At 40.0% G+C, this 24,614-nt stretch overlaps 1 protein-coding gene and 1 long non-coding RNA gene across 6 annotated transcripts in view; one reads left to right on the top strand and one right to left on the bottom strand.

The window, feature by feature from the left end:
* The window catches only part of LOC121674258, a 116,202-nt gene that overhangs the window by 31,814 nt on the left and 59,774 nt on the right, over positions 1 to 24,614 (bottom strand). The window lies entirely within an intron of this gene.
* PDE5A (phosphodiesterase 5A) overlaps positions 1 to 24,614 on the top strand; it is a 107,291-nt gene that overhangs the window by 30,895 nt on the left and 51,782 nt on the right. The window contains exon 2 of one of the 5 annotated variants that reach the window (XM_042048478.1): positions 17,772 to 17,874. The exons of 2 other annotated variants lie outside the window; for them this stretch is intronic. In XM_042048478.1, coding sequence (XP_041904412.1) covers positions 17,792 to 17,874 — 83 coding nt within the window. In that variant the 5' untranslated portion in view covers positions 17,772 to 17,791. Of the gene's footprint in view, positions 1 to 17,771; positions 17,875 to 24,221; positions 24,505 to 24,614 lie in introns of those variants that run through there. 2 more of the 5 variants (XM_042048479.1, XM_042048477.1) reach the window with 2 other exon arrangements.

Genomic DNA, 24,614 nt, shown 5'->3' on the forward strand with positions numbered 1-24,614 from the left:
GCAAGGGCATCAAAAGAAGAGTGGTAACACACCCAATTCACTTGTGCTGGAATTGCAGAGCTTACCAGCTGAGCTTGTGACACCTGTGTAATGGGAACAGTGCTGTTAATCTACACCTTTGCACAAAGATTTTCCAGGGTGAACACCAGGAAAACATGTTGTGAAGACAGTAGCTCAAGTTCGAGACAAATTCAATTTAGGTCATTCAATATCACTCCAAAATCTCTCTGTAGGACAGAAGCACAAGTATTACTTGTAAAAGGGCTACAAGTATTTGTATAAAGTCTGGGACTCCGTCGCTTCTTGGCTGTTCTAAGTGCTTGCCAACCTGTAGGATTAAACCTGATACTCATATAGGAGACAACCTGGAGCTGAGACCTCTGTTTCTGCTTTGAACTGGGGTATGCAACTTTGTCCTCCAGAGACAAAGTTTCAACATCTGTCAGAAAAGGTCTGAAAGTACTATTTTTCCTTAAAGGGAGCATTATAAAGTGAATTAGTTAACCCCTAGAAAGGGTTTAGGGTTTCAGGAAACTAAGTACCATGAAAATGCAGGGTGCTGTGATCCCTTTACAATGGAACATTTTATCATCCAAGAGTGGCAATTTCCTTACTTTGTCCCACTGTTATTCCATGATATCCTTAAAAACAGACACCATAGGTTTTTCTTTGCATTTCTTACTTCAGCCACACAATTCTCCACTCCCTCTGCTTCAAAAATAATTGAGTACAGTAATGGTTCTGCTTCCACCCTACAGAACACTTGGAGTTTTACACTTCACACTTGGGCTCCTGTTGCATAGGAAATACTAACAGTGACAGCAATGAAAAGAAACAGCCTTTCTGAGTGGTGAGCTCCTAGGTTAGCTGCCTTTGATTTCTGGAGTCAAAGCATGGTATGAATATTCTAAATTAAGATTTAAAGCATTCCATGTCTCTGAGTACATGTATAAATTAAAAGTAGGAATTTATAAAATACTTCAAGCCCTTGAACAACAGCAGGACATCACAGCCCATTCCACAATCAGTTTTGGACTGGTCCATTACCATTTCATATACAGTTGGGCATACATCTGACAAACATCCCTACATAACTGCACTTCTTTTTGAAAAAAGCACTTTACATGTTAAAACAAAGATGTAAATAACAGGGGGCAAACCAAAACACTAAGTGTAAACACTCATAAATTTTCAGAACTTTGAGATCTTAAAAAAACTTGCATTCTGGATCAAGCATTCTCATACTGATTTTCAATTTACTGGATGGCTGGAGACATCAGAGTAGACGAAATTCAGTAAGCAAATGCTCCAAGTTTCTAAAACTCACATACTTACCTGAATTAGAAGTATATCATGAGTTTCTCTTCATACAGTACCGATAATTTAAGTTGCATTTGGTACCCATCCATTAAATTATGCAGACTTTTAAAATGCACAAGCTTATAGTAAGTACCTCCAGGGCATTCAGAACAAAAGAACATCTCTTGGTATTTTAATTCCATATGTTGAAGAAGAAAGAAATCAATATAAAATATGTTATTTTTAATGTGTGCTTTCAAAGTTTCCCGTTTGCTGCATGTTAAGCAATTCTTTTCAGAATTGTATTATTGAGAAACAAAGAGGAAAGCAAAACTATGAATCTTAGATATTTAGCATTTATTAGTGTTATGTCACAGCATGTTAGGGAAAAGGGATCTCCGCTGTGCGTGCAAAGCTGAACAGTTATGTTCCTTATCAAAAGGAAGATGTACCAAATGGATGTTCCACTGGGGCCTGTCCCAGTGTCATTCAGTGCTTTCATTCCTTACCCAAATGTCACATCACAGAAGAGGCTCTTTTGACTTAGAGACAAATGAAGTCTGGTACACTGCCAGTACTTTGGAGGTCAAGCATAGGATTCCCTATAGTTGTGACAAACTGGAGATATGAATGGAAAACTTTTTATCTTTTTCAACTTCTACAAGTGTAAGCACCATGCTCAGGAATAACCTGCACAGACAGAAAACGTGGAATAGCTGAGGAAGGAGAAATTTGGATGGAAAAGAACATAGAAATGACAGCTGAGAGCAGACAGGATGTAAGTTGACAACGTCATGCTGCTGCCAACACTGAGTGTCATTCTGGAATGTGGATAGCAGACAAGTAACCCTTTTGCTAGAGCAGCACTGATAAGACTTTAGCTGGATTAATGGGGCTATGTCAGGGACCACACTTCAAGACATCTATGGACTGGTCAGAGACAGTCCCAAACACAGCAATGAAAATGATGAAGTGATCTATAAAATATGAATTATGGTAAAATATAGGAAAAGTGGGATACTTAGCCAAACAGACTGAGGGAAGCCTTGATAAGAGTCTTTCAGACATGTAGAAGGCTATTTAATGTGTCTGCAGAAATAGCAGGATAAAATTCAAGAAAGATTCAGGTTACATCATCAGAAACATTTTATCACAAAAGGGCCAAGAACAGCAGGAAAACTTGACAGAGGTTTTGTGCATCGCTACTGAAGATTTCAAGGCAGCCTGACAAGTGTCTGTCAGGAAGCACCCAAAGGTTGCTGCTTTTGCCTTGTATTAGGTGACTTTGTATTCCTTCCAGCCCTATGATCCCACGCTTTCTGTTTGCTCTTTGTCCTGTTTAATTCAAAGCATTTTAAGTGCTGACACACATCACACTGTGAAATACATTTGATTTCAATGAGCCCAGAATATGTTTCTGCTTATCCACCTTCTACTGTTACCTTCTGCTTAAGGCAAAAGACAAATTATTATTGTTCTCATTCACCCAATTTTTTTAGTGAAACATCAGCTTCTCAGGGATGATCTAGATACTGAAAGGCTCAAGCCTGTGAGATGTGGTCCTAACTCAGATATAAAATGAAGGTTAAGAAGAACAAAACACATACTTGCTGTTTCAGTTAAGTGTGTCAGTGTCTGGCAGCTTGTTCAGAAGGCTTGTTATCTTGTATGGAGAGACTGAGCTCTGTGTATTTCATTCAGGCAGAAAGACAACAGAAAATTAAATCTTGAACACTGGCATAAATATCTCCAAAACATTGTTGGTTGTTTAATTTACAATTTCAGATGATTGGTACAGCTCAGACTGAAAGGACAGAAGTGATGCAAGGAAGCACAGGAACTAAGAAATGCCAACAACGGCATTAATCTTTCTATGGAGATCTTCTGGAAGCTTCATAAAAAAGTTAGATTGTAGCAAAATAGGTACTAATTTTTTTTTTTTTTTAACCAGCCCCAGTTTTATATCAAATGTCCATCCACAGCTTATTTGGAGCTATTATTGGGATTAGGTGAAAGGCATAAACTGTAATTACAAGTCAAACCATGCCAAGCCAACATGGGCATTGTTTAGGAAGTCATGCCAAATGACATCCCAAGCACATAATGCGGAGAGAGGATCTCCCAACAATTTTAATTTGTGAGAAATTGTTTCAGTATTTTGTTTCACTTCAATAGTAACATGTTTTTAAAAAATGTCAGCCAGTTACACAGGGGCTGGCTGCAGTCCAGGTGTGAAACTGTGATGAAGAGGGCCATTAGTGAAAAATGCCAAGCTCTGAGTTTCATGCCATTAATATTTATGACACAGTGTGAAGAATCTTATTTAAATGCCACTCTGTGTGTGGGTTGGGGTGAAGGAAAAGAGGGATGCTAGGGAAGGAGAGTTACAGTATTTATGCTAAAGTATGCAGGCATCTTGAGAGGGACAAAGCCCTTGACAGACACTGGGTAGCAATAATTAGTCTAATCTTTGGATAGTTACACTTTATCTGACCTCTGATTTTAATAGCATAAAATTCTAAAAATGACCATTCTGTCAAGCTGCCAACTGGAATGCATTTGGATGGGTATTTGGAAACCAAACATCATTTTTAACCATCATCTATTATTTTAGGGAAATCACCTGAAGCGGACTGAACCTCAAATATTTATTTCATGCCAGCCTGCTCATCCTGAAATTCTGTTGTGATTTCAGGCAGACAATATATTTTGTTCAGTGCCTGCTGAAGTCCTGGAGTAATTGAAGTCCTCGCTTTGATGAGAGTGGGAAAGAAACTGTGGTGCCAGGGGGTGCTGCCCTACACCCTTCCTAGGTCACAGGAGGTGGTGAGGCATTTTCACATCCAGGATTTCCATAAGTAGTGAGGTTTGTGCACTCACTAGACTCAGAATTTGGGTTTCTCCAGTGAAACTCTGTACTGTTTGTGTGACCTGTCCTGGGGTGACAATGCTCTGCACTTTGTCACATGGCTGCAGTGAGTCCCTCTCATATTTTTATAAAGTTCATATAAGATTTGCATGAACTATGCAGCAAGTCGTCGTCTCCCTGGTTTTAATGTGAATTGTCTCCTTCTCTTGACATAAATAGTCTGTTTTATGTCATAACTTAATTCCTACAAACTGCTGTTTTTTCAGCTGATGTTATGTCAAGAAATTAATGAAGTACACAATACACATCATATTTTTAATGCAAGTGTCTGGCATGTGTATTGCTTACCTAAAAATACAGCATTGTTTAAGAAAGAGAAGAATTTAGAGGGAGCTGGTACAAGGTACCCATTTTTTTTAAAGCAGCAACTCCTTGGAGATTAATTTTTTTTTTCAAATGATGGTATTTCATAGGCTGAAAAGAAAATCTGCTGTTCAAAACAGAGAAAACCATCAGGTGAAATCAAAGTTTCAATTTTATACAAAGGAATCCTGCTATTTGTAGTACTAAAATATAAAATGAAATGCTATTTGAATTAACTGCTGAAAATTTATTTTAATACGTGATAACAGAAACTTGGTCGTGCACTGTTACCCAGGAAATGTATCAACTTTGAAGTCACTATCTCCTGTTGCTATTCAGAGAAGGTCAAAGCTAAGGTTCCGCAGGAATCCAGGAACTTTTAGGGCAAGGATGAATTAACTCACTTGGCATGTTGTCCTAAATTATCGCTTTGTAACTATATCCATCTAGACTATGCAGTAACATCCAGAAGTTAAGAATAGGAGATTGTACTTTGCACTACACAATTAGCCCTGAAATAAGAAAGGGCTTGGTTTCTCACTGACTTTAAACTGATAAATAATGACCACAGAGAAATTCCTCCTAATGAATTTTAACAGAATTCTCATTAGTGGGATATCCCCTTTTGTACTCTTATGGTGGCTCTTTAAATCTGACTGACTTTCATCCATTTGCCAGCCTCATCTCAGGGTACATATGGATAAATTTAAAAATGCTTCTTGCCATTTCAAAAGAAACCTCACTGGAAGGAGAAGGAGCCCTGTTTGATAATCCAGGAGGGCCATGTTCAAGTGCAGCGAGGATCAGGGCTGACTGGAGGGCTCACCCTCCAGGAGGCTTAACACCTGCAATGGTGTTAAGTTAAAGGGGAGGCTGCCCAGCACCTGGAACTGTTTAGGGCATTTTCTACTGAGCACTGAGATTATCTTATCTCCTTTCTACCTCTGTGCAATGTATAGACGTGTATTTCAACACTGTTATTTTTAGTGGGATTGCTACAGCCACACAATTGCATCAACCGAGTGACCACTTTAGACACAGTTCATGGGCACTTGATCCATTTCCTGCAAAGAGGGGAAGGTCTTTGACTTCAGACCTAACAAGGGTGACTGGAGGCTGATCCCAAAGATGCTGAACACTGATGATCAGTACATCTCCAAAGCAAGAGTTTAGGTGAAGAGTTCAGTTGAGAAGGTCCCTGACTCCCAAGAGCTGTGCACCTCCTGGGAGTCACCAGGCCACTCCAGCTGCCCTGACCATTAATGTGAACTGAGGGTGCTCAGTATTTTGCATAAACCAGCTATAAATGCATTACACTTAACTGCATAATCTCAGGGATAAGGGAACATCTGTCATCCAATAGCAGCAAACACCATCTGCTTTTGTATCACCATATTCCTACTTATTTGAACAAATGGAGCTCAAGGGACACTGGACACTGCTTAAGAAAAAACAAAATGTATTTAGACTTGTTACTTTGCCCTTTTGCACATTTGGAACAGCTATAATAAAAGGCTTTTCTCACAAAAGCTTTCATTAGAGTAATTTGCTATTTGTGCTTTCTCTGCTATAGTTGCAGAATTATATCATTTTTCTCTAACCAGCTCATGGAAACTATCCAAACTCATTATGAAATAACTCACCTCCCATTACTCCCGACCTTAGCCAGTAGCCTACATCCGTTTTCAAGATAATATCAGGAGTCTTTCTCGATCTTTTCAGCTCCTGCCCAGAAGAATGGCTGGTCCAGCCTTCTGCTTCTCTTTGCTGGTACTAAAACAAAAGAACTGCAAAGGCAGCACAGTATCAGGCAAAAAGTCTTCTCTGGAAGATTAAAGTAGACCTCTGGAATTTTGCCAAAAGAAATTTACGGCTGAGTTCGTTTGAACACTTTGTATTGTTCATAATTTATAGTTACTTCTTATTAATAATTTTAATGTCTGGAGGAAAATGAAATTATACTCTACTGCATTGTGGAGTCAAATTTTAAAGATGGTCAAATTATCTGACTAGATAATTGTTCCTCTTCTGGCTTTTGACTATGACTGTTCCTTGTTACTTGATTAAACAGATAGCAGAGCATGTGTCCTGGTCTGAAGTAGGAAATGGTTCTTTAGGAAGCTTTGGGAAATCTATCACTTCTCTCACTACTCCAATGTACTCTAAAGGCAGTTAATGATAACAACTGATGCTGTGCTTTCCAAATTTAGCCCTCGAGGGATTGATGTACTGAGTGTCCCCAGAAGAGTACTTGACTGGAAAATCAAACTTAGGTACAGCGTAGAAAAGGATACTCAAGTAGGCCAAATCAACCAAGTATAAACACAGCTCCAAGAACTAAGAGGAAATTAGTGGAGAACTAGAACAGCTCATATAAATCTAAAGAGACAAAACTATGTTTATCTGGAATCTTGGAATTCAAAGTCAATTTGTATCTAGTGCTTGGTTGAACTTTTCAGACAACATTTTACAGCGTTCGTCATTTGCTATGCAATTTGTACATTTTATTATAATTTATGGAAACAGTCTCTCTGTTTCCCTAAATATGTACAGAGGCAAGGCCTGTAGGCAGGTTTTGTACATATTTGACCAATTACATCCATGCACAAACCCCCTCAAAGAATAAAGCATTCTATTTGAAATGCCTTTAAGTTCACAGATGAAGTTCCAGCTTCAAAGCATTTCTAAAACCCCAAAATCCTCATCAGTTCCACACTTGCATCTCTGTTCTCATCATAAAAATGAAAAGTGACCTCTCAAGTTAATGTTTAATATTATTTGTGTCTCACAATAGCACTTGAGAACCTGAATGACTGTTCCCACTGTATTTAGAACTGTGCAATATCTGTAATAAGAGGCTGTCTTGTAGGTTGAGGTTATTAGCTCCTAACAGACTTGGGGTAGGAGGAGAAATAAGCTCTGAGAGGTGAAATGTTACAGCTCTATTGAATTTCAATCCAGCAAATGGCACAACAGAACACGTTAACTCCTAAATTATCATGGAAACTGGAGCAGCCTCTGAAGTGACACTCACATACTTGTGCACCATTGTTCAAAACGATCTTCTAAGTCTGAAGACTGAAAGAAAGTTTTGCATCTCTTTGCACATTGAAAGAAAAGAAAAATTTGTTAAAATTCCCAATGAGCACATCTGGAATAGCCTCCAGTATTTTGCTTCCAGCCTTCAGAGCCAGACACTGTGAGGTTTTTCTGCTTTTATCTGCACCACAAGCCGTGGTACAGCATGGACATAATTGAGCTGTTCCTGACCACTCTGCCTCAGCTGCTGAAAACAGGATCCTTATTAGTGCTGACATTAGTGCAAGCTTATTTATCTCACTCTCCCTCCGCTGGATTACTACCATGCTTCTCAGAATGTCTTCTCAGCCTCAAATTAAATTGCAAATTCTAATGTAAATTAAGTTGTTCTTTTTTCCTGGCTATGTTTGGTTTCAAGAGGGCTGTATTTCCCAAAAGAACAGTACCATAAGGCCTTGGAAAAAAAAGACATGGGGAGAAGCTACTGGTGTTCTTTTGGCTGAAAATCAACTGGATAAAAAGGTTTCTGTCATGATCACACTTCTAGATTACCATCACCTAATATTTTTTGACATAAATAGAGGTAGTTAAACCCTTAGAACAGGTACTTCAAAACAACCCAGGTTACTTTAAATACTAGTAAAAGTATTTTGATTTGTTGTTTTTGGTTCTTTTCTCTAAATTAATGCTCTTTAGCACAAATTTCATTTATACCTTTGTCATCAAATGTTAGGGATCAGTAACCTCTGCTGAAGAAAGGGCAAGTCTTGATGAGAAACTTTAATGAATCTGCACTGGGGGCATTAACCTCAGTGCTGTGGTTTGCTGGAGCCTGAGCAGGGCCCAGCCCAGCTGGCTGACAAAAACAAGTCCTGAATATGGGATGTGAAACGAGTCAGGAAAACATCCTTCTTTACAAGGCTGCATGGAATACAGGCTATTCCCTTGGATAATTCCCAATCATTAACCATTTCATTAGTACTGAACCCTTCAGTGCCTGTGAATGCCCACCAGCACTCTCTACCGCTGCACAGGCACCACTACAGGTTCTATAAGTATTGTGTGCTGAGGCTGTGCCACGTGAGGCTTTTAAGATATCCCCTAAACAGAAAATGTTCTCTGAAACTTGTTTTGGTTAAGTTCCTGGAAAGACTTATGGGGTGGGGTTTTTTTTCCTTTTCATAGAAGACGAGTTCCAAAGTGACAATTTCAGTCTTGCAGTGGTAAAAGGAATTTGAGCTTGCCCTAATAACTGAGTACTTTAGGGCAGTTTACAAAAAGTTTTGAGATAAAGATACAGATGCAGATGAGATAGATATGAGCTTTTCCAGACTTTTTAAAAGACTTAAGGAGTCTTTCAGGGGTCACATGCAATAGATATCTACTCACTGGTGCTGAAATAACAGCTTCTTTTCTCCTTTTGTTTGCAACTGAAACAGACTAAACCCCTTTCCCTCTTTCTCTGATGGCCCTTATATTCTTTTACACGTAAATACATAAGGAAACAAAATCCTTTCCAGTACAAGTCATAGGTTGATGACATACTTTTAATCGTCCTTGCTGGGAATATCAAAGCAGGCAGTGCAATCCTTCTTACTTCAGCAATAGGAATAAACCCTTGTATGATAGTTTGCTGATTCCTAGATGATCTCTCAGAAAACATAAATGGCCAACTTTCTTCACTTCCAGTCACTGACATATTTGCATATATCAAATGAAAATACATGGTAATGATTCAAAATCAGAGATCAGTGTTCTAGTGTAGAAGGCAAGCAAAATATAACCTATGACAAAGGAGATTCCACATATTTATAGTGAAACTTCTGGCCAAATTCCACTGGATGATACTGGCAGGCTGGTGTTTCAAATTCATGTTCAGTACACATGATTCTTTAATTCATCCATATGGGATTCTGCATATTTATTTTGAATTAACAACACTTTTTTCAGTAATAAATTAATAACTAGTTGTAACAAAAATAATCCTAATTTGTGATGGGGTAGAAATGGAGGTAAGGAATTCTGACTCTTTGTATATTAAGTCAGCAAAATTAGCCAATTAGATAAAAATGGCAGGAAATCAGAAGGAACTAAACCCCTAGTTGTATCCAGGAGGAAATTGCAGTGCTGGAAGCTCTGCTCATGAAACTGAGAGCTTCAGCCACTGCAGTACTCAGTGTCTTTCTCTGGTTCACAGCTCCAGCTTTCTACCCCTCTTTCCACAGGTGTTTTATTTCTGGTCTGTGCACTGCAGCCACGTTAACTATTTGGTGAGATGGAAACTCTCCTTTTCCATGAAGAGGCCAATTCAAACCCCAGAGCCGGCTGGGCGAGACTGGAGTTCTGGCCCATGCTAAGCCCCTCAGCCTGCACCCCTCTGCTGGGGCTGGGTATCCCTCCCACTATCCCAGCAGCACGAGTGTCGGGACAGAGCTGATGGCCAGATCCCACACAGCCTGCCGATGCCCCTTGCACTCTCCCTCCTCCCAAAAGTGCCTGGCAGAGCACCCTCTGACTGAGAGCAGCACTGGCAGCTGTGGAGATGGAGGGAGAAGCGCTTGCTTGGGGCAGCCCAGCTGCCCCTCTGCCTGTGCATGCCTCTATCAAAAGGTGACAGCTACAAAATACCAAGGACTGCTTTTCCTCTCCAAACTCCCTGCCTGTTGTTTTTTCTCCAAACATGCGTCCATCTGCGTCTTCCCAAGATATGGACGTGCGGTGACATCTGCTTTGAAAAAAGCATTTGTGTGTTTGCTTCTCACGGGAAGTGGGAATTGCCAAGAAGTAATTATCAAGACCCTTTGTTGTTTTTCCCTTTTTGTACCTGTTATTTCTGAGCAACCTCACCAATGCAAATCTGATTTAAGCTCACAGAGTTATGGAGAATAAGGTTCTTGAAGCATCAGAACAAATATTCTTGATTGCAGGGGATATCTATTTACTTCATTAGATCACACAGATAATCCACATCTACACCGAGCTCTCAGTGACATCACTGTACTTCCTGTGTGGTAGCGAAGTTCTTAGGGCTGCTCTTAGGGCTCATACACTGTATGTGTCACTCAGAGATATTGACTGATGGACAGTTCCAAGAATTCCCAAGACAGCACTGGAGACAGAGACAAGACCATTTCTATAAACTGTTGTGGGACAGAAGCAGTAAATATGTTATTTTAGAAAAAGCTGAATCTGGTGGTTTAAGGAAAAATAGTAACAGCTTTTAAAGCAAAATTGCCAAAGTGAAATAACACCTTACCATCATTCAGATTTGGTGATTCCTTACAGTTTTGATAGAAACACCACTTCAGGTGCAAATCTTCCAAAGAAGGCAAAATGTCATCATCAACAAGCTTCTACATTTGCATAAATACAGACAAACCCTGGTGAAATGAGTCACTTTAAATACACAGTACGGAGTAGAGAGGAGAATTTGACCCACTGCATAGTGACTGTGCTTCTCAGATTTAATTAGTTTTGCAGTAGTGAAGACAATATGATGGTGAAGAGGACAGCAAAGAAGTATCCAGGTACCACTGCAGCCATTTCTGCTCCTAAGCCTGTGATGTTTCTACTGCATTCTGCACTTAGTGAGGTCACTGACGGGCGTGAATCTGTGCATCATATCCTGTCCTTATCTCGGAAAGATGAAACAATGAGCCACTCCTTGCCATAAAATACCTGCCTTTCACAATTCTGCCTCTTTTTCATCATCATGATTGTTTATTTCAAGGAAGCTAATAAGTGCGAAATACTTTGTTTCCACTCTGCAAAAGATGTGGGATTTTCCTGACGAAAACCAAGCCACACAATGACAACACTGTTGATTAAAAACACAACATCTACCATCCAATGCAGTTTATGACTTATCCCTTCTGTGGTAGAAGGGACATTATTTTGATAGTGGGGATGATAAATTATGGAAAGAAATTAAAATCTTTTATCCAAACCTTTCATATGTATCCTTAAAATAAACCCATCAGTTCTTCATTAATTTTCCTTTTTCTTTGGAGATTCATTTGTGAGTTGCAGCTCATCCTTAACTAATAAAAGTTTACTTAAACACAAGGTAACTGTAGCATGAAACATTCAAAATGATGAGAATAAAAAGTAAACAAAATTTAAATATTTTGGCTTCTCAAGACCAAAATATCTTTTCAATCACATTTAAAATCTCCTTTACATTCCCCAAAGTAAGAACTTCTGGCTCGACAGCCAAAAATACAGACTTACGGGAATGGAGTAAAATTTCATAAATATTGGTATTTATCTGCAGAAGCTCCCAGATTAGCAAGCAATGTCACAGGTTTATCCATGAAATGAAAATCTACCAAATATTAGCTAGTAGTGGCATTATGTAGCAGGTTGGTATTAATCTGAGACAGCTATCTGGTGGGAAGAAATCATCTTTCTACAGGAGTATTCTTGGTGTTCACAAGACCTCTGTTTTAAATCACATTCCCAAAGTACTAGAAAGTAAGGGGAAGAGACAGATTTCTTCTGAGGCAGTCCTATCTCTGGGCACTAGTCGCTTTTTCTTCCAGACAGGATTACCCTGTGGGAGTTGCATGAACTTTCTTTGAAGGACACAATTTTTGTTTCAGAATAGCTCAGACTGTTCTGAGCTTCAGGTATTTTGAAAATAAAATTAAGATTCCATACAAGGTTAAAAATATTCCCTGAGCCCTCTCCGACATCAGACTGCAGAAGCTGGACACTACTGTGCTACCAATACAGTCAGTATATTTTTCAGGAGAAAAATACAAACATTGAGTTAGAACACTTAATGTAAGTTTGCTAAGTACTTTTGCTTCCTTTCTTGGTCATGGTTCTGAGAGTGTTTGTTTAAATGAGGAGGAAAATGAATAGATTCCCCAGACTTCCCTCCATTGCCAGCAAACACAGTGCTCACCATCGTCCTTTGCATAACGTGGTGAAAAGAGAAAAATTAGATTCTCCTGTTAGAATACTTGTTGTCTGTCACTACTTTGTTTTTCACTTTTCCTATAAATGTATACTTAGGGCCACTTCAGTTTCTACTGACTTCGGTAGAAAAACGCCTTTCTGTAGAGAAACACCTTCGGTCTAAATTCTGCTCTCTCATGACCTGGCATCAATCCCAAGCTTTCCTACCATCCTGACAGCAACGCTGAGGAGGAATGGGGACATGGCAGTGTGCTGTGGGACTGCCCCGAGGGTGACAGCTTTTATTGGGGAGGTTTAGCCAACCACAGCAAAAGTGTGGTATTGAGGAGGATGCCACTCCAGCCTCCCCCTTCTGCTGGGCTGAGGAGCTGCCTGGAAGTGGCACACTAGAAGGCTCTTTGAAGAGTGAGATGTGCACCATGCCCCGTGAATAAGGATCACATCTCGGCCCCAGCACTGACAGATCAATCCCTTTCAAAGGACATTAAAACTTACATGCAAATAAAAAAGCTTCTTTCCTAAACTTCTGGGATATATAACTTCCAAGAAGGAATTTTAATGCAATGTGCACACATCATTCCCTACCAGATTGCAGAGACGGACTTCACAGAGATAAAGACAACAGTATTAACTATGCGTTAACTTCATATCCCTCTTCAACAAATTTCTGTCTCATCCCCATGTCTCAAACATCTGTGAACAATTCTGCCAAAGCTCTGGAAGCTGGCTAGGAACTACCAGGCATCAGGGAAAACATTTGTGCTCTGGATAGCAGGGTGTATGAATGGTACTGCTCATCTGCCTGTGGACCCCAGGCCAAGCCAGCTGTTTGACAGGACAAATTGGAAAGCAGATAGATGAGAGGCTCTCTGAGAGAGGCCATGGCACACCCCAAAACCAGCTTTTCTCCTTTCACTCCCCTGCTTTTATGCACTGCTCATACTGCTTCAGATATTTAACTTCTTTAATTTGATAAATGTTAATAAAGCAGCAAGTTGTCCTCCCAGCACTGAATTTTTTAATCATTTCTTTAGGCAGTGAGCTCACAGTCTGCTCCTTTGCCAGGGTCAGACAGCTCAGATTACACAGCCACCTTCCTGCATTAGCACCCAGGGATTTATGGAGAAAGTTTCTATTCTGCTTTGTAGTCAGTGAAAATCAACAAGACCAGCAGAAAAACCAGCTTTGTTGTAATGCCCTGTTCTGAAGGGAACATTGTTTTTGATTACTCAAATGTTTTTACCTTTAATGGTTTTCTTTAAATGGCTTCATTTCATTGTGTTGTGCTTAGCTCACTGACTAATTTGCTCCGCTGAGGAAAGAAGTATCAGTTGTATATTTCTCATTTTTGAAATAAAAACAGATTAAGTTGAATTCAAATTACCCATTTTGCCAACAAGGAAGAACATAAATATTAAGAAAGCCTTCCTCATCAGTTTGAAAGCCTTTTCTTCTCTGTTTACAGCTCTTTTTATTTGAGCTCCGTGAACATTTGTGTGGGCAAAGCTGTGTTGGCATGAACCATACACAAGAGAGAATTTCGGGCCTGTAACAGAGTTGCTATCTCCGAATTAGATTCTTGATTAAATAAACCACATTTTGACAACCTTAGAGTTGCCTTCTAAAGGTCAAGACATTCAGCCAGAGAACAGAAACACTCTGTACAAAACACAAAGGCCTGGTCCGTGTCCCAAGGACCTTTGCTAAGCAGCACAGATCTGTGAGCACAACAGAGCGAGATCAAAAGGGGAGCAACAAACCAGAAGCAGCAGCGTGCATGGTCAGATAAAGATGACTCTCTGCTGCTATTGACTCGTGTCTCTGAGTGCTGCCAAAGAAGAGTTTCCTGAGGAAGGTGAGAATAGGAGAGGGTATTTTGCTCTTGCATTGCAGTGTAACGTACTTTCAAGCACTGGTGATGATACAAGAATGAAATAGAATATGGTGAAATGTGGTGAGAACACCAGAGACACCAGGAAAGAACTTTACCCTTGATCTGGAAGCTGGAAGGTCGATGTGCAGAGGGACATTTCTCCAATTCCTTCCAAAAGAAACTAAAACTAGGAGGGCAAAGTTAGGCAAGGTAAGAAAGTTAGCTAGTAAAGGCTGTCTCCCACTGTTCTTGCAGTAGTGGGTAAGACATGTGTGAGCTCGATGTTAGCAGATGGAAAGGAGCAAGAGAGCAGACATGAGTCCAGCCTGAAACAGGAGAGCTGTTTGCTCTGGGAGCATTAGTATAAATCCAGCTGCATTTTTTCTATTTGTATTTTGTGGCTGCCAGGTTTTTAAGTGAATCATATTAACACCTTCCTGGGACCGTGCAGAGGTACAGCTGAAGCTCCAGCACCAGCAGGATGCTGGTTCTCTGCTGCCTGGGTGCTGTCCCCTCCTGAGATGGTCATTGACATCCTGACTCTCGATGAAGGCATGAAGACTGTGTCTCTTTCCAACAGGACTCCTAATTTTTTTTTTGAGATATTCACAGTATTTTGTTATATTTATTTTTCCACTGAACGAACATGATGCTGGCTAGTGAATTTGAAGGGTCCTGGAGCTGCAGGAACTGACAGATATTCAAAGACACAGACATACACACTGATTTATCTGTGTGATAAAAGATCTGAAAGATATTTCAGATGTTTCACACACACACACACACCCCCTCTTTTTTTATTAATTTTTACTAAGAGCTTCAGAAATCATTTTGTATTACTACTCACGAGCATAACTCTTCAGAAACAGCAAGAATCCTGGGGGAATTTAAAAAAAAAAAAAAAAAGAAGAAAGGAGCCCTGTTTTTGAATGAGGGAGGCTGTTTCAATCTGAAGCTTTCCTGCTGAGATGTGAAGTGACCAAGCTGTCCTAATGCTTCGAGCCACTTGGAATGGAAAACAGCCGCAACATGCAGGGACCCCTGAAGCAAGTAAGGCCTGTTAGCAAATGGAAACAATAGTACTGTGCACATTTCAGCTCGATGTTCAGCTGGGTTCTATCTGTGGTAAAATCTACTTTCTGCAAGTTTTTACGGCTGGAAAGCACTTGGGAGAACTTGCAGCATTCACTTTCAATTTTACCAGCCTGTTTAAGAACAACTTGTATTTATTTCCTTTCCTTATTAGTAACTATAAACATTATAGAATTCCAATTCCTGTTCGTTTTGTTTCTATAGATATATTTATATCCTTTTTTTGTTCTACACTTTCCATTCTAAATAATTCATACTCTAGCAAGCAATAGACTTACAAGATTACATGAATGCCAAGATGTGTCTTACCTGGTTGTAATATTAAACTCCACGAGTAAGTTAAAATTAATAATAGTCCATATAAAATCAATATCTTTTAACCTCACTAAAAATCCAAAACCACCAAGAAGACTGATTTGGTTTGTGCTGGCTTTTTCCTTTTGCTGGTTTTCATTCTGTATTCTCTTACCTCCCCTGAGTACTTTTAAATAGCAAAACTAAAATGGTCAGACTTTTATTCACACACAGAGATCAAGAAATTAAGAGTCAGACACTAAGTATTTAGAGGGAAGAGCTGTGATTTATCTTCCATAAAATAACAAAAACATTTTGCCTGGGACAGAAATGCTGGAAGAATAAATCAATCCACATCTGAAAGACAAACAGCAGATTAAAAGAAGATATAAATTTATCAAAAGAGCTACTCTGATCAATTAGCAATGACATGTTTGGTTTCCCTTACGCTGAAAGCATCTGTGGTGGCAAACATTTCCTGATTTACCCTGGGTTTTCAGGGCCTTAAAGTAAGAGCAGAGGAAAAGATGTGATTTAGGGGGCCCGAAGTAGATGTTTTCCTGTTAACACAGAATGCAATCCTGTCAATACAAATTTAATCAGCTGTGAGGTTTTCTTCACAAAATCCATAATTCAGCTGTCACAGAAAAAATAGATTTTGGCAGTTCTAATCAAAAGGCACACACTGCAAATTTAGATAACACAGTATAAATGAATCTGAAGTCTGTGTAAATGTACTGAAGTCCAGTACTGCAATACTTCTCTGCCTATGTTTTTACCTGTTAATGTCACTGTACTGGCAGTGTGTAGGTAGCACAAAATTCTCATAAAACACAGAAGCTCTTCTACATCACCAACAAAGGAAAACAAAATGGCAGAGAAAGACTATGTCCCCCCCACACAAAATCCTGCTTTTCAGTCCATTTTGCACCTCTGTGACTCAGTCTCACATGGAAAGGAGGAAAACAGCAGGGAATGTGTATATGCTCAGTGCAGGATGAACTGAGAAGCCGGGCTGCAGCCTGCAAGCACTCAGCTGTCCTCGCAGGCTGGCCCATGCTGTGTCACTTTTCATTTCCTCAGGGGTGCTCGTATTACTATTTGAGCCATGAGAACACCACACAAACTTGTTTCCACATAAACATTTTACTCTGGAAATAAATAAAATTAAAGTAAATTCAATAAGCTCAAATAAAAACTGGGTTTTTTTCAAGGTTCTAAAAAGAGACCAGACTTAGAAGCCAGAAAGCAGGAATGTCAGGCACAGCCGGTAGCTCACAAGCAGCTGGAAGGAGTTTTAGGCTCATCAAGACTCTCCTTAGTATTGCTCCGTATTGGAACAGTTTAGCAAAATTATGCGCTTATTTCCATCCTGCTGTCCCCACATTCCTCACTCTTTCTGGCAGCTTTCATCTCACATGGCTTGATTCTCCCCTGGTCTAAAATCAACATGGAAGGCCTCAAAAGTGGGGTGCCACAGCAGTGAACAGGCAGGGATGAGCCAGCTACCTGTTTTCGGGGCTGAGTGGCTGAGGTTCTCCTTCAGCACGAACCCAAGCCAGCAGATCAGGCTGTGAGGTACACGCTGTTTTCAGATGCTCACATTATCCATTTGGGAGCAAAGGTGCCAAATGAGGTCTGCCACATTGTTGACAACACTCCTTCTGTCTCTCCTAGGACCTGGTACAAGCTGCCAGGAGTGAGTGTGGAACCCCTGTGGCTATAGAAAGATAGATTAAAAATCAGCTCCCTGGTGATTTAGAAGACTAAATGTAATACTAAACACAAGTGACTCACTTGATGTAGTTTTAGCTATGACATAAACTTTTTCTATAACCTTAGTCAAATCCCATAAACTTTCCATTTTGCTATAGACACCTGTAATACAAGACTAGCGACAATTATTGCTGTCCTCACTGATCTAATGGAGGGACAATGATTAATGAAAAAGCTCAATAGCGATGCAAATGATATCTGGATTCCAACAAAAATGGATTTAATTTGTCCCTTGTTTTACAGCAGCACGTGAAGTACCAACTATGCTAAAGGCTGCAGAAACACATGGCCATGGACAGCCCCTGTCTCAGAAACCTAACGGTGTGCAACCTGCCAGCAATGAAATGTAAGTGGCAATTTCAGAAATGTAGCACCAAATGTGAAAAGATAGGTAGTTATCACAATTTGGACCCAGCAGCTCTTGTAATACTAATTTCCTGAGAAACACAGCTTCACGTTTTCAGGAAGGCAGGTTGATGCTGACCCCAAGCTATTTGATGGGAGAATCTAAAGATCCATTTCACTGATTCACTCTAATAATTTTTGTCTTGTATTTACCAGAGAGAAACTAGTTACCAAGTATCAAAAGGTTTTGAAAGCTCCAAGTGCTCACATAAGCCAAAGCTTTAAAAAGAGATGAGGAGGCATGAATAGGCACTGTGGGGAAAACCTCTCCATGAGATTGCTGCTGATTCGGGATCAGCAATGGTACATTGGGAATACTCTCATTCAGACTCCCTTGGCCAAACAAACGTCCACACCACAGATGACTCCAGGGATAGGTATGAAAACTGAAGGAGAACATGGCAGGATCCTGAGTACGCCACACCCCTCCAAAAAAAAAAAATCAAATGGGATAAACAGAAATAAACCCACACACCTGTTTAACAACCTCTTTTCAATCTGACTGTTCTCATACTTTTCTTCTTGAGTATAATTAAAATGCCATGCAAACCCATTATATTCATTTAGCAGTGCTGCAGTGAGCCTTAGTCACAAGCTAATCTCTTACACATTTTCCTTTCATATTGTTCAGAACAGTGAAAATTTTGTGGTTATACCTTTAGGTCACAATATCAATGTTATGTTATCACTGTATTTACTGTTCAATTTGTTGTTGCTCTTTCACAATCAAAGATTAACATTTTCCTTTAATACCAGAATGTCTGTGCATTCCTAAAAAGCCCTGAAAACAATTTTTATGCCCACTGCATAATACTTCACCAGCTCTGTGCCACTAAAATTTTTCTCATGTGATCTATTAAAGCAGAAATTCGTATGTTCACTACTAAGATTCCAAAATATCAAGAAGTAAAATAATACCAGTTTAACAGGTACAAACCCTAAACCTCAGTAAGATAAAATTTAAAAGAACCAAACTAAGCAAAACATGTCTTGAAATTCCACATAAGATCCCCAAGACAGAGAAGAAGCAAGCATTGTTCCATTATTTAATAAAGAAATTGCAGATCATTTTGCCTGACATCAACGTCAGGGAAACTGATGGAAAGGCTGGTACAGGAAGAAATCAGTGTACAATTAAAGGATGATAGTACAATTAACGCCAGTCAACACAGAAAATTAGTTTTGTCAGGAATAAAAAAAAACTTCCTACTTTCCCATGAGACCACGAATTAGTCTGATATAGTAAACTCCTGTAAGATTTCATCACAACTCACAACTTTACAGGATTTTTGATAAAAGCCCCAGCAATGTATAGTATCAGTCTGATCCATACTAAATGGACCCAAATAATACTGAATGATCTGAAAAAAAAAATAAAATTATTGATGGAAAAAGCTGCAAATTACAAAATGTTACACAGTTACAAATAACATGAAGGGCAGGCCCTTAATATAGACCAACTAAGAACACTTAGTGAGGTCTGGCCTATATTTTAACACAGAGAAATCTAAGTTTTTCATTAAAGGAACAAAGAAAATCAGTCTCGTTTGCAAGATAGAAAATTATTTTGGGAAAAGTCACTGTGGAAAGAAAGAAACAGAACTAGCGGGCCAAAACAGACACATTCTCAGAGCAAAGCGTAGGCAAAAGTTATTCTTATTGCCCAAGGTGGATTAAACAGTGACACAGGAGCTGGTGCTACTACACCTCTCTGTGGTTTCAGAAAGATCATTACAGGGACAATGTGCTGAAAAAACAGCTCCAGAAAACCAAGGGTTTTACTGAGAGAAATGATACTAATTTGTGATGATAGGGGGCCTTCAGAAACTCCAGCTGCTAGGTTAACGTGTGAGAAGTTCAACAGAGAATTGTGGTGTAGGAGTACATAGAAATGAAAGAGTGGATGCCCAAATAGCAGTGGTATGTTCTTGAAAAAAATCTGACTAATTTTTCATTTATATAGTTTGCCACTGAGTCTCCATCTCCAAACAACCACAACTAGGAAAACAAGCCCCTTATAATTTGACTCAATAATTATCTGTAAGACTAAATATAAACCAAATATAAACCAAATACTTCAATTCAAAATCACAATTACTAGAAAATGTACTAATAAGAGCAACTGCTAATTCAAAATTACTAAGTAATTGCAAAGAAGCTCTTGTAATTGCTAAGAAGCTCTTTAAAAATAAGCTAAGTATCATGTAAATAAAGAAAGGGTTTGGTATGCCACTGAGAAGGGCCTGGAATGAAATCTGCCCTACAAATTTTCTACCTGCCCACTACCTCCTAAGGAAAATCCACCAAATCCTATGCATACATTATCCACCTACAGTTTCACCTACCTGCATCAAAACCCATCACTGCCCAGACCTGTGCCCTTCAGCAAGTCTGCACTAAGCTCGGTAAGGCCAAATACACACTGGAGGACAGGCACAGAATTTGGCATTGATAAATCGGAGAGACATACTGCAAGCACAGGATGAAATTAAAAATGTTCAAGAGCAAGAAAATGCAGTTAGGCAGAGGTAAACATAAACACAGGCAGCACCTGACTACATGGCAAGTATATGAAAAAAGGGAACAGAAAGTACAGAAGTCAACAACATCAAGCTGTTGCCAAGAAGCCATGAGCAAGGGTGACTGTATTAGCAGGAGCAGAGCTTGCAAGGAACCCAAAATACTCCTTCCACTTCACTGGGATTTGATCTGTGTTCAGCTGGATTACTTGATCCTAGCTTGCTGAGACACTGCAGGAATGGTAGAGACAATCTAGGGAATGCCCACAGTGAAAATGAATGATCAGAGGGCTGGAGAACATGATGCCCAAGGAAGAACTGAAAGATGTGGCACTACTTAGCTTAAGGGAGAGAAGGCTGAAAAAAAGAGAGAGACTTGCTAACAGCTTTCCAACTTATCCTGAGACTTCCAATAGAAATCAGGAAAAGTTACAATTTGAGCATACTGGCCGGTTTACACATCAAATGCTAATATGTTAAACTCAAATCCTAACTTACATTTTTCAGGAGATAAAGTCTGACAGTGTTTTCCAGACAAATGTCCATGTATTACAAACAGCTTTGAGAAGCTGCTGCTTTCCTGATGTGAACAATAATTTTGCCTGGTACTTTGATTGACGCAAATGCTCAATCACATTCAAATCAAAATAGGAGGAAGCTACTATTTTCCATGGCTTCCTGTAGGACATATCCACTGTTATCCCAGAGGAGAGGGTAGGTTATGCAACTGCTGAGCAGCTCTGGGGAAACATTTCCAGCAATTATTTAGAAAGGACTAAGAGAATAAACTTATAAGACATTCTCATAATTCAGTGTTTTCATCACTAAATAATGATTAGATTTTGAATGAATGGCATTTTGGTTGCTATTTCACTCTCCTTATGCAATGGAATGGAAGGGAAATGGAAACTTGCCTCACTAGTATTAGGATTCTTCCACTGCGTGTGTGCGAAAGTGCTGGCTAATAAAGAAGTGGAATAGTTTCCTGTGCCTTATCATATTCTAGCCTCACTGGCCATACAGTACAGTCCTAAACCTGATTTAGGAGCCAAAATGGACCAACTGTTTTCCAGATTTAAGAGATGGCAGAAAGATGGCCAATTCCCACTTTGTAGCAAAGCTAAATGCTGCTCCAATTCATCTAATGAATAAATCAGGCAAGTTAACAATGTTGACATCTGAAACCATTTTTTTTCTTCTTTTAAAGGGAAATGAAAAAGAATTATATTACTTTCAAAAAAATTTAAATAGAGTTCTTTAATCATAAATTATCACATAACTACTTCTCCTCTGGTTACATACTTCCATATTTATTCTTACTAATTATCCTGAGTTAGCAGCATTTCAAATTTATGTGCCTTGAGCAGACAAAAAAAATCCCCGCTTTTTTATCTCCTTACATGACAATATTTGCAAAACATCAGATGAAAGATTTCACCTAAATATTTTTTCCATCCACCAGTCCTGCAATAGCATGGCCTACTGATGGAAAAGCTTCCCGGCTTAAACACTAAGCTCTCAAGCGGCTTCTAAACTTGAACTGGACATTTTTACTTGTGTGTCATTACTACAAGGCCTTCTCAGGTTTAGAGCTACTCCACATAAATTCTATCTTCTGAGCTGTGGAAACAGACTGGAAAGCTGGGCGAGAGCTAAGATACATGGAGCTTTTTCAGAGCACTTTGGAAGCCAAAATTATGGAAGACTTTTTCCACTTTGAGCATTCGTTTTTTGTTATGCTTGGCCTTCATCCCCTCCTGTCACCTTAAAAACGAAAACAACATGTTCATTATTATTCATGGAAATTCATTGGATACGGAGAAGGTATCCCTTTTTCCCCCCAACTGTTCAATTTTTATTTCTTTTGGGAAAGTATATGCTATTCTTTGCTTGGGTAGCAATCCTTTGAACTGTTGCTTTGCCACTGACTTCACAGGAAGATAATAATTTGCATTGGCTTCACTGGTTCTTATCCGTAAGCTAAATAAGGGCCCCAGCAGCAGCAGCTGCACCCATGGGTCCCAGTTCCTTGGGACATGGAATACAGGGATGCTGGCTGCACCTCAGCTGGCCTGGCATTTAATGCTACATGTTTACAGTGCTCCTTGGTGCAACCTCTGTTCTTGACTGGGGTGTACTGGATGTTACCACAGGACAAATGCTTATTTCTATTAGTGCTACTCCTAATTACATGAAATGAGATGCTATCTATTGCAGCTGACATAATTGCATTGACCATTACCTTGTTATTCTCCTATGAGACAGAGAGAAAATACTATCTTACTTTTTAAATACCAGTAATTAAATTATATATTTGTATTTCTCCTTTTGTAAACAAACTCCTTCTGCCTCCTTACAGAAAAGATATTTCCATGAGTTTGGTCCTTCTTGTTTTTCCTGTCTAGGTCACTTCTGATGATTCTGCAATTGCTTTTTGAGATTGGATGAGCAGTACTATGATCAATATTCCACATAAGACCATTCAGGGAATGGCATTTCAGTTACTTATACAATCTGCATTCTATAATTGTATGTTTTACATTACTGTTTTACTTCAGCATTTTAATATGGTGTCATTTTCCAAAACCTCTGCCTAGCTTAGGAGCTTTAACTGCCATGTCTACTGTAGCCTCGGAACCCTTTTTCTGAAATGAAATGGTTAATGCAGAAATCTGTGATTTACACAATGGGTTTATTTATTTTTTTCTAACATGCCACTCTTTCCAGGTTTTGGCACTAAACATCTGCTTCATTTATTGCCATGTTGTCTGTTCATGCAGTTTGCTTGGTAATTCTGTATTTCCCTGCTGAAAGATTTGTCTTTGCCTTGAACAGCAGCTTGACTCATGCTGCGTGTAACTGGCTTATGTTTTATCTTCACATTTGCTCTCCGGTCACCATGCACAACATTTCCCCTGAGATTCTCCTTATAACAGAGTAATATTCATGTAAAACCTCCCTTTCTGTGTGCCTCATATTACACACAAACTCTCACAGCCAAAAGACACACGTGTCCAAGTGAGTGCTACACACAGATGTGACACAAAGACACAGAAGATAGAACTTTTCCCTTGAGCTCATGGACAGGCTCTTAAGGCCTTTGCTGTGAAGTTCCTGCTGCAGCCCCTTCTCAAGGTGCAGAATCCCACCTCTCTATATACAGGACATATATCTCTGTATCAGGAGTCTACAGTCACCTGAAAGGGGGTTAAGAGCAGCAGAAAACATTTCATACAATAGCTCTTAATTGACTACACAGGAGAATAACTTTCAAGACTCTGTATATTCCCTTCCTCTGAAACATTCTGCTATTTGTTATCTTACCTTCAAAGACACTGCACCTGTGGCAACACAGGAAGCCATTGTTATGCATCAGACTTTGTGAAAGGTGTATTGTGAATGCAGAACATAAATTATCATAGATGTGTGCACATCATAGAATGGAACTACAATACATGAAAGCGATGCTCAGTGTTAACCAAAATTTCAGTCACAGCTGTCTAATTTTGAGAAAGTAGAGGATGTGTGTTGAGCATCTTCAAAGCTAGACTGTGCTTATTCAGTGTCTAAAAGGGATCTAACAGCCGCACTGTAGGCATGAAGGACTGTAAAGCCAGGGCTTTAGTACTCATACCCAGGTTGAGGTCTGTCAGAGATCACACAGTGACACCCGACAGCAGAACCCTCCGAACTGACACTCGATTTACCACTTTTTGAAGCAGGCGGGGCCGCGGCGGAGGTGGAGCCGGCTCTGCCCGCTGCGGGACCGGCGGCCGGGCCGGAGATGCGCTGAGGTGCCGCGGGCCAGGCTTTCTGCTGCCCGCACACCTGGGAGCGGGGCGTAGGCGGGGGGTGGGAGCTCAGGGCACCGGCAGCTGGAAGCGGGCCGGGCCAGGGGAAAGCAGCGCCGGTAGCCGCGGCAGGAGGCGGCAGAGCGGCGGCGGGAGCATGGAGTGCTGCTCTCCCTCCCCGCCGGAGCAGGAAGCGGTGGAAGCGTGGCTGGACGATCACGGCGACTTCACCCGCTCTTACTTTGTTAGAAAAGCTACAAGGTAAGACCGGAGCGGCGGCGGATAGAGGCAGTTCCTTTCTTTCCACCAAAACCTCGTTCTTTTCCATTTCACTTTGCTGCCTCCAAAGAAAATAAAAAGAAGCGACTCCC

This window comes from Corvus kubaryi, unplaced genomic scaffold (assembly GCF_017639235.1).
Source record: "Corvus kubaryi isolate FWS band 111438036 unplaced genomic scaffold, C.kubaryi_AGA036_p1.0 67, whole genome shotgun sequence".
NCBI lineage: Eukaryota > Metazoa > Chordata > Aves > Passeriformes > Corvidae > Corvus > Corvus kubaryi.